The sequence below is a fragment of the Branchiostoma floridae genome, chromosome 8 (assembly GCF_000003815.2).
Source record: "Branchiostoma floridae strain S238N-H82 chromosome 8, Bfl_VNyyK, whole genome shotgun sequence".
Classification (NCBI taxonomy): Eukaryota; Metazoa; Chordata; class Leptocardii; order Amphioxiformes; family Branchiostomatidae; genus Branchiostoma; species Branchiostoma floridae.
The window spans coordinates 23,385,666-23,396,233 of NC_049986.1; the positions used below are offsets into that span (position 1 = coordinate 23,385,666).

The window sequence follows — 10,568 nt, forward strand, 5'->3', positions numbered from 1 at the left end:
GGTCACACTTACTGAGGTACACCCTCTGACGTGATGTTGTATCTGATGCCGACTCCTTTGTCCTTGTCTTCGATCCATGACCTTCGATCGACCTCCATGACCTCCTCCAGCTGTTCCCTCTCGCCCCCCTCCCCCTCGCGCCAGATCTGCATCTTGTACCCAACAACCTCGTTCCACACAGGGGCTGGCTTCTGGGTGCTGAAAATACCATATTAATCAAAATGGTAAATTTAACAATTTAGAACATCAAAATATTGTCATCACTGTACCAGGTTGATAATTTGGGTTATCACACGGGCCAGATCTGCATCTTGTATCCCAACAACCTCGTTCCACACGGGGGCTGGCTTTTGGGTGCTGAAAGTTATGGTAAATTCAACCATTAGAATAATATAATATTGTCATCATTGTAGCAGGTTGATGATTTGATCATCACACGGGCTTCTACTATTATCACGGAATTCCATAGAATCATTCAAACGCACTTTGAGTGTGCGGAGTGCACGTTTGTCGATTATTTGAATACCCGGGATTTGGACCTTGAAATTGCTGTAAATTGTTAACATTTTTTGTTTGAGGATACAAAACTTCCATTGTACAGCAAACATAATGTATTCCGCATCAATGGGAACGATGACACAAAGAGATAATGATAATAAAGATTACCTGCCGAAAAATCAGGACCGTAAGGTAAAATTTATTTCTAGCTTTTCAGATATTTTCAGAAAAAAGATGGACCAGCAGGTCGAAAGAAAAATGGTCTGTCAGTGGTGAATTAGAATATACGCTAATTATTCTGTATCTGTATCTATATAACCTCCCTTCGGCGTAACACACCAGCTTCGCAGGCACGCGGTGCGGCAGCAGCTGGTTATATTACACTGAACGATCTGTCACACCTAACTTCTGCACATCTATCTGCAAGCGTTCTTTAAAACTATCCAGAGAAGAGGCCCCTACTATGCTTGGTGATAACAAGTGATATTGATAATCGTTGATAAACCGACCTTGGATCGACCTCGTCAGCAAACTGGCGGAACCACTCGGAGAAGTACTCCATGGGAGCGGTGTAGCGGGGAGGGTCGTACTCCACGAACAGGACCTTCCAGGGAACGTACTTGTCAAACACGGGGAAACGCTTCTTCTTGGTGCCGAAGTAGGGAGACTGTCGGGCTGCGATGTGGAGAATTGCTCCTGTCTGTGTCGTGGAGACACCTTCAACCTCTCTACTCTCTGTAACATACAATACAGATCATTACACATTTAAAGCAGGAATACTGGTGATATGTTAGAGTTCAGGAAGAAAACTACAGTCAGACTGAAGTAGGGAGACTACCGGGCAGCTATGTACAGAATTGCTCCCTCTGGGTGGTGGGTTAAGCTTTAGGATTCTAATTCCCTTCTCTCTTAACACATTTATTTGTGAAGCAGGGACACTAGTCTGGTGATTATGTTAGAGTTCAGGTAGAAAACTAATGTCAGGTTGAAGTACAAGGAGACTGTTTGGCTGTGATGTGAAGGATTGGTGGTGGGCACACCTTCTACTTCCCTAATCTCTGCAACACACAAACTTAACACATCAGGAAAGCAGCTAAAAAAAATCATTAGTAAGAGCTAAAAAGTACAAAATGAAATCACTGTAGGGAGACTGTTTGCAATGTGGAGCACAGCTTCAGTTTGAATGTGAGTGTGTGAGCCTTGTGTCATAAAATGGCCTCTTTTCCTTTGGCTGGTTCCGGCACCTACATTGTGTATTTATTAATTTTGTCATGCAGTTCTGAGAAGGAGAGATTATTCAATTTTTTCTCAAACTTTTACAATCTCTTTCCATTGTTGCAGGACAATATATCTAAGTTAAAGTTGTCACAGCCATTCAAATCACAGGAAACTCTGGGACACACAAACACCACAAGTCGTTTCTCAATTCACTTTAATGTTATTTGTCAGTAAAATATCACACTCTGTAGTTATTATACACTCAGGAGATCTACATGTAAATTAACATTGAACATTTTTCATTTGAAGCACCATAATGATTAGAACTTTCCATTCCTTGTAACAAAGTTATCTTAAATTTGTTTCTAAAGAGTCTTTATCATTGCTTCTTGCTAATCCAACATGGCTGAAACATTACAACGTTTGTGAATTATCAGTCTACAGTCTGACAGATGGTTTCAAGTTCAATAGTTCTGGAGTACAGAAACTGTGTGGTTCCAAAAGGTCACCACCAGCTGACCCTGTGTTGCCATGGCAACAGCAAGTGGCGCCTCCATGTTAGTGGCAATGTGTTTGAGGAATCTTCCTGTCTTGTCAAACATCTCCACACGGCTGTTTCCACTGTCTGCCACGATGATGTTACCTTCCTTGTCTGTGCAGATGCCATGGGGATTGTACATTTGACCTTCACCACTTCCCCTACCACCAAACTTAAAAAGAAACTGTCCGTCTTCATTGTACACAAAGACACAGTGATTGTCCCAATCTGACAAAAGGATATTCCCTTCCACATCTGTGGTGATGCCTCGTGGGTACATCATCCCCTGCTGCTGACCCACAATTCTCACAAGTTTCACACCTTCAACTTGGCTGAGTACATTCACTTCACCCTGTTGGTTGCTCCAGCCTCCTTTCGTTTGTGTAATGAGGATGTGGTTCCTCCTGGTGTCCATAGCAACTCCTCTTTCCCATTTTGTCACATATAGGGGCAAGTACCACAACATCATGCCCTGTTTGTTGTACTTAACAGCAAACTCAGCAGAGTCTGTGCCCCCTACAACAAGTAGGTTTCCCTCTCCGTCCATGGCCACATCATGGGGGTACATCTTCTGTTGTTCACCTGACACATTTGCAACTGTTGGGAACTGTTGGACAAATGTTCCTTGCTGGGTAAAGACTTGGATTCTCTGGTTCGCCCCATCCACAACAAAAATCTCCCCTTCACCTGAAACTGCCACAGCTCTTGGACCATTGAACTGTCCTGTTCCTGAGCCCTCTCCACCGAATGTAACTCTCTGGCACCAATGCCCCCCTAACATTTGGTTACCATGGTGTTGACCTCTGACCTTGGCTGCAGGTACTGTTGGGATTGCTGCAGATGTGAGTGGCTGGGGCATCACATGTCCCAATACTGGCACTGGGGTGTCTGTGGGCTGAAAGACAGCAGACTGGGTCTGTACAGGAGTTGGTGCTGCTTTAACTCTGTACTTTCCTACCACCTCTGTCAAAACAGTCTCCTGACTAAGTAATACAAGCCCTCCCTGTTCCATTTCTTGCTCTGCTCGATCACAGGCAGCAGACAATTCATTGACATCTCTCAAAACTCTGTCCCTTCCATTTCCTATGGTTTCCAAGTTTTTCCCTTGGCTCTGTTCTGCTTCAGCTAAGAGCTGGTCTTTTTGCTCTGTAAGTTTCTGCACTCTTTCGTCGTAGGCCTGAATGATGCTGTTTTTGTTCTGCTCTATCTGTTTAATCAGGGTTTTCTCCTCTTCCCCAAGACCTTTGATGAAGCCACAGTAACGTTCCAGAATGTTCCTCCCCTCACTGATCAAGGCCTGGACTGTAGACCTCCTTTCCTGCGCAGCTTTGTTGATGGTTGTTGTGTAATGATCATCATGAGCTTCCTCTAGACACAGTTCGCAGATAGGCATCTGACATGGTTTACAATAGAGCCTCAATTTCTCGGATGGGTGAATGCCGCACCTGTGTTCTGCTTTAGGTAGTTCTGCTTTTTCTGACAGTGTAGCCTGCTTTTGGAGTGCAACACAAAGACTTGTAACTAGGTGGTTGTCTGGTAATCCTGGCACCCCTTGACTTGGCAGCCTGACCTGCTGACGACAGATTGGGCACTTGAAAGTCCCTCCCTTTCCTGCATGGTTCTGTAGACTGAGTCCTGGCAGAAGGTGTGCTGACAGGGCAGCACCTTGGGCCTGGTGAACAGCTCCAGGCAGATGCTGCAGGTCAGTTCTTCCTTGAATTTTTTGCCCAAAGCTGAAGGGGCAGTTGCCATACTTTTTCTTTATATCACTAACTCAGAGGTGGTAGTCCCTCCCCAAGTCAAAGTACAGGTTATGACATGTTTGATTTGGTCTAGTCCCATTGAAGGTAACAGGAATTTTTCCAATGCACCTTTGAGACCTCTGTCTGTTTGGCAACTTAGTTATAAATAATCTAACTGAAATTGACTGTTTTCAAGCAAAAAAGCACTTTTTTCAGTTTAATTATGGCATAATGATAATTAAAAACAAATGGCTGACTGTAACCCCCTTTGCTGATTTGCGAGTTGGTACAACCCAACATTAATAATTAATAACAGACATGTTCAGATGTTCAGTTAGTCAAGTGTTTATCATGTGCTTGTTTGTTCTCAGGTGGTTGAGATAAGATAGAAGTTGATCATGCTTACCCCCCAATCTGCTCCAGTATGGAACAGTCCATTGAACTTTGCACTACAGACAGATTCTAGCCACAGTTTATTGACTAAGTCAATACATGTATTGTTCAGAGATATGAAAGTATGCATGAGGGACCAATAGCTCTGACATCTAGACAGTTTGGACATGAAAATCTACAGGTTAGGCCACACCAATGATATTTGCTGGTTCTCGGATTGAATGAATGCTTATTATAATAATTGAAATGTCAACATAAAAACAGAGTCTGAGGGATCCAGATGTACAAAGATTTGGTAGTAACTTGCAATTGGTATGAAATTTAAGGACGTAAATGTACATGAAGTAAGATGCAAGTTTTCCTCACAGCTTTCTTTTTCCATCGTGAGAGATATCTAAAGTTATCCTTCAAGAAAATAAATTGGTGGGGCCTTAGGCAAGAAATCTGACAGGGTTAGCCTGTTTTCCTCAGCAAAAAATTAAAAATACTAGATGAAACCAACATGAATAGCAACAGTCCCCTTGAGCAACAGTTGCCATAGCAACAGTAACCATGGTGACCCACCTTTCGTCAGGAGCAGGTGTTTGATGATCTCCAGGGTCAGCATGCTCTCCTGCATCATCTTTCAACCCTACATAGCATTAGTTCCCATGGCAACAGTAACCAAGGTGACCCACCTTTCGTCAGCAGCAGATGTTTGATGGTTTCAAGGGTGAGCATGCTCTCCTGCATCATCTTTCAACCTTACATAGCAACAGTTCCCATAGCAACAGTAACCAACCTTTTGTGAGGAGCAGGTGTTTGATGGTCTCCAGAGTGAGCATGCTCTCCTGCATCATCTTTCAACCTTACATAGCAACAGCTTCCATAGCAACAGTAACCAAGGTGACCCACCTTTGGTCAGGAGCAGGTGTTTGATGGTCTCCAGTGTCAGCATGCTCACCTGCATCATCTTTCAATCTTACATAGCAACAGTCCCCATAGCAACAGTAACCATGGTGACCCACCTTTCGTCAGGAGCAGGTGTTTGATGGTCTCCAGAGTCAGCATGCTCTCCTGCATCATCTTTCAACCTTACATAGCAAAAGTTTCCATAGCAACAGTTCCCATGGCAACAGTAACCATGGTGACCCACCTTTGGTCAGGAGCAGGTGTTTGATGGTCTTCAGGGTGAGCATGATCTCCTGCATCATCTTTCAATCTTACATAGCAACAGTTGCCATAGGAACAGTTCCCATAGCAACAGTAACCATGGTAACAGTAACCATGGTGACCCACCTTTTGTCAGTAGCAGGTGTTTGATGGTCTCCAGGGTGAGCATGCTCTCCTGCATCATCTTTTAACCTTCCTTAGCAACAATTTCCATAGCAACAGTTCCCATAGCAACAGTAACCATGGTGACCCACCTTTTGTCAGGAGCAGGTGTTTGATGGTCTCCAGAGTCAGCATGCTCTCCTGCATCATTTTCTCCACCTTGACGACGCGATCGTGGAGCCGGTCGTGCCTCCTCCTCACCCGGACGTCCAGGCGGGACAGGTCATCGCTCACCTGCTCATAGCTGGGGGAAAAAGGAAAGGAAAACTTTAACTTAAAGAAGTATTACATTCCATCAACATAATTTGAGTTTTTCCACCCTTTCAATCAACTCCCCCAGAGCACTAATGCACCCAGCTAAACTAACAGATAGAAATCTGGAAGTCTCTCACACTGTCACTAACCACCAAAGCCCTAATAAAAACCCTACTCACACTTCAGTCTGTGTCATCTGCCTGCTCTCCTGAGCTGCCTGTTTCCTCTGACTGGAGTTGAAGCTGTGAGCGCAGGACTTCCAGAAACTGAACCTGTCTTCGTCGAGTTCCTCTCCATCTGGAACATCCAGCCCCCCATCCACCATGTCCTGGCTGGAGTAGGTCTTCTCTCCATACGCCACCTTGATCTGATGGGATGGTGCATTTTGTTAGTCTAGGGCCACACCAAACTTATTTTGGGGTTCTCTGATTTAAAATTGAAAGAAAACGTGCTGAACTTGAATGTCAATGGCAACATGACAATAGAGTCAGAGGTGAAAGTCTGTCCCATGGTTCACAAAGATTTAAAGCATAAATAGACACAACTTGTTCTTCTGGCAAAGTGTGTCAGCTGAAAAGAAGATGCATCTGTCAAAACCATCTATGGTAATCTTCCCTGAGTGTCCCATAGTCTCAGGCAGAGGCGTGTCCAGTTCGAAGGTCACTGTCTTCACTCATCCTCTGAAGACCGAGGGGAAAGACCTACTCGAGAAAGCTCACCTAACCAGCAACCATTTCCAGAGACACTGGGATTGATATTGAGGACTTAGGAGCAGCTATGAAAGATCGAGTGCTATGGAGAGACGCCGTCTTGCCCCGCCTGCTAGGGACAACAGATGATGATGAGAATCAGGGACAGAGCGAGATGTAGTTGTGTGAACTGGTTTCAATTGAGCAATGTACCATGTTTATAGTATTCTTATGATTAGGAATACAATGGAAATAATTTGCAATGCCAGATGTCAGCACCAAGGACATTATAATGCATTTGAAAACACCTAACAACAACATCCCTGTCCTGGGTGCTGAATGTTGCATTCAGCATTGCAGATCATTTGTACGACCTAATATGCTCAAACCTTTAAACTTTGGGACTAAGGAATTCATGTCTTGCAATTACACGATTAGACTTCAGATACATCGAATATGGTTACATTATATGTTTAGCACCAGCACATGTAGAAACACAACCGGTACCAGCAGCGACAGCAAGCTTCATTCCTTCACTACTCACTCACTCACTCATTCCCTCACTCACTCAACCCACAAACACCCACCTTAGTGACAACCCTGCACTTCCAACACCAGCACATGTAGCGGCCCAGCATGTAGATGTAGTGGAACAAGACCAGTGGTGGAGGCAGGCTTCATTCTTTCACCCACTCACTCTCTCAACAAACAAACAAACAAACAAACAAAAAAACACCCACCCACCTTAGTGACAACCCTGCACTTCCAACACCAGCACAGGTAGCGGCCCAGCATATAGATGTAGTGGAAGATGACCAGTGGAGGAGGCAGGCTGTCACGCCGGTCCAGGTCGATGATCAGCTTGTAACGCTGGTACATCCAGATCTCCCGCGACTCCCCGTGTACCCTCTGGTAAGTTTTACTGCAAGTAAAATACTTATTGAATGCAGGCTTAAGTAACACCTAACAGTAAAGCTGGTTCACCTTTATCCATGGGGTAACCTATTAAAGTTTTTCAGGCAGAAATTTTTTTTAAATTCTATTCGGGTAAAGGCACAGGTCTGGACCCGCACCTACAGTAAACCTCTTTATGTCATACCTGTGACGCGAAAACGTTCGATACGGGTGTTCCGGACTGGGCCATAACTTCCGTATCTCACCGGTTTGAAAGGCGTATCACACGGGCTCCATTCGAATAAATCAAACTGTTTTGAGCGGGCCGAGTACGGCGCCATCAAAAGTTCGAATACCTGATTCGGACGTTGGAACATTACTGATGCAACACTTTCTGTTCGAGGGCACCAAATTTGTTCAACTTCTGGCGCATTTCGCATCAAAACATGGGTTTTCTCAGGTGGGTATGACATAAATAAAATACAACACGGTGTATTCCGCATCACCCTCGGTCCCAGCCCTCCCGCGGGTCGGATCACCTGACAGCCGAAGGCGGGCTGATACCTTGGGTGATACGGAATACACCGTGTTGTATTCTATATGTATGTTAAGGTACACAGCCCTATATAATGACTTACACACACAACAAAAGGATGAGCCCGACTCACTTGAACATAGCGAAGAGCACGGTGAGGAGGCCGAACCGCACACAGATGAGATAGAAGCTGAGAGACATGTAGAGGAACCAGTGACCCTCGCACGCGTCCGAGGTTTCCGCTGGGCAGGTCGGCATGGTAACGTTGGGGGCGTACCAACTGGGAGGCTGGTCGGGGGGTGGTACCACAACCAAGCTATCACAGTTACCTGGAGAAAGAAATGACACAATTTTTTTTTTTCACTTTTTTTTTTTTTATTTTTCTTTTTTTTTTTCAATTCGGAAATGATGAACATACGGCTCCACCTGTCCAATTGTATTTGATGGTTCTTGGATTTGAAACTATAATACTAAATTAAAAAATTAACTTTAAAACAGAGCCTATTTGCAAACACCGTTTGCCAGCATATTTCGTGCAATTATCCGGGTGGTGCAGTAATGCAAAGTTTTCCAGCTGAAGAGTGCAGTAATCCATTGTGCAATTAACTGGCCTCTAATTTATTAACTATTCAATGTACAAAAGGACCAAAAGACCTATATACCTTCCAGGTAGCTGTATGGAGTGAGCCAGACATGTAGCCAGGGTCTCCAGACCAGCATCTCCACCACACTGCTGTCCAGCTGGTGCCAGGGCTGCAGCAGGATCTGGGACACCACGCCATGGATGCACATGAACACCACAAGCAGACGGAAGAACACCACCAGGTCGATCTGAATCTGTGAAAAAAGGAAGACAAAATAATTATAATGAAATGTTGTCATATCTTGTGGACAACATGTTACCTTCTGTCAAAACAAATTCCCTATATAAGGGCTACAAGCAGGCTATGCGGCACCAAGCAGGATCTGTTAATCCTCAACACACAGACACAGTCCTTACCATCTTCCTGAGCATGACCAGCCTGGGTCCCAGTGAGAGACTGTTCGGAGCGAACACATACAGCAACCGCAGGAAGAAGAAGAACACCATGATGGCCAGCAGCAGTTTGGCGTCCTTTGGGTGAACGAACCCCACCCGCGTCCCCACGACCTTCACGACAAAGTGCGCCACCCAGAACAACACGATCAGGACGGTCTCTGTGTAGCCCCAGACATTGTGCCAACCTGAAGAGCTTTTGAACATCTGGAGAAAAAGAAAAGTAGAGTTGTTCGACAAAAATTTTCTAACAGGTAACGTTTCCTAGGTGATGGAACAAATTCAAAATGTTGAATTCTACCAGCAGCGATGATTTTTTGGACAGTCTCTGTAGCCCCAGACATTGTGCCAACTGGAGGAGCTTTGGAACATCTGTAGGTAGAAATTGAGCTTTGTCTCAACACGTTTCCTAGGTGATGGAACAATTTGTTGGATTCTACCAGTACAGATGAGTTTCTGTACTAGAAACAGTTGGATATGATAAGACTCCATACCACCTGCTGCTTTCCCTACTTAACACTTAGAGACAGATCATGAGAGTTGATCAAACTCCACTACCGTTGGACTAGCTCCCTTCTGTAGTGGCCTGTGTGACCAAAGGGCTATAGAAACGAAGATTGGCAGCGCCAATACATAAGTAAAAAGATTTAATAACTATACTGGATGTGGTGTTCAGCACCAGGGACAGGGCCTGTTGTTATATTTGTCCAAAGACTAATGAGCCTGAAGAGGGATCTGACCCCTCAAAAAAAAATTAAATTGGGTTCAATACTAGCGAAAGGCGTTGGTTGGATAGTGTTTTCAGCACCATGGACAGGGCCTGTTGTTATGTTTGCCCAATGACCAATGTGCCTCAAAAAGGATCCCCCCCCCCCAAATAATGAAATTTCAGTTCAGCATTGGAGACAGAAGTCAGTTGGATGGTGTTTTCAGCACCTCAGACAGGGCCTGTTATTATGTTTGTCCAATGGCCAATAAGCCTGAAAAAAGGACCTGACACCTAAAAATAACAAAATTAAGTTTGGCACCAAGGACAGAAGTCAGAAGTCAGTTGGATGATGTTTTCAGCATCAAGGACAGGGACTGTTGTTATAGTTATGTTTGCCCATAACCAATTTGCCCGAAAAAGGATCTGACACTACAAAACAATGATTGAGTTCAGCACCAGGGACAGATGTCAGTTGGATAGTCTAGTGAAGTCAGTTGGATGGTGTTTTCAGCACCAGGGACAGGGACTGTTGTATTCATGATGAGCAGCCTCACCTCATTATCCCTGTATATGGTCCGGATGAGCTCGACGATGGATGTTGTCATCCACAGGCTGATGGCCATGTCCAGCAGGATGTTCCCACAGCCCGGCAGCAGTCCGGAGAGGGACAGGAGGAACAGGAAGATCATGTAACACAGCTGGGGAGGGGGGCAGATAGAAACAAAAGCAATCAACATCCCTCGTGGT

General features: G+C 44.8%; 2 protein-coding genes across 2 annotated transcripts in view; both read right to left on the reverse strand.

The window, feature by feature from the left end:
• LOC118421987 (transient receptor potential cation channel subfamily M member-like 2) overlaps positions 1-10,568 on the reverse strand; it is a 47,748-nt gene that overhangs the window by 9,966 nt on the left and 27,214 nt on the right. The window contains exons 18-26 of the mRNA XM_035829491.1: positions 10,376-10,519; positions 9,077-9,319; positions 8,739-8,913; positions 8,210-8,405; positions 7,392-7,569; positions 6,138-6,325; positions 5,796-5,947; positions 1,008-1,233; positions 13-198 (exon numbers count right to left, since the gene is read on the reverse strand). Coding sequence (XP_035685384.1) covers positions 13-198; positions 1,008-1,233; positions 5,796-5,947; positions 6,138-6,325; positions 7,392-7,569; positions 8,210-8,405; positions 8,739-8,913; positions 9,077-9,319; positions 10,376-10,519 — 1,688 coding nt within the window. The remainder of the gene's footprint in view (positions 1-12; positions 199-1,007; positions 1,234-5,795; positions 5,948-6,137; positions 6,326-7,391; positions 7,570-8,209; positions 8,406-8,738; positions 8,914-9,076; positions 9,320-10,375; positions 10,520-10,568) is intronic.
• LOC118421516 (E3 ubiquitin-protein ligase TRIM71-like) lies at positions 1,646-4,134 on the reverse strand. The gene has a single exon (XM_035828830.1). It carries the CDS (start codon positions 3,645-3,647, stop codon positions 2,181-2,183), a length of 1,467 nt encoding a protein of 488 aa, XP_035684723.1. The 5' UTR covers positions 3,648-4,134; the 3' UTR covers positions 1,646-2,180.

Coding starts and splice junctions, on each gene's coding strand:
- LOC118421516 (XM_035828830.1), bottom strand. CDS start 3,647: ATGCCTATCTGCGAACTGTGTCTAGAGGAAGCTCATGATGATCATTAC.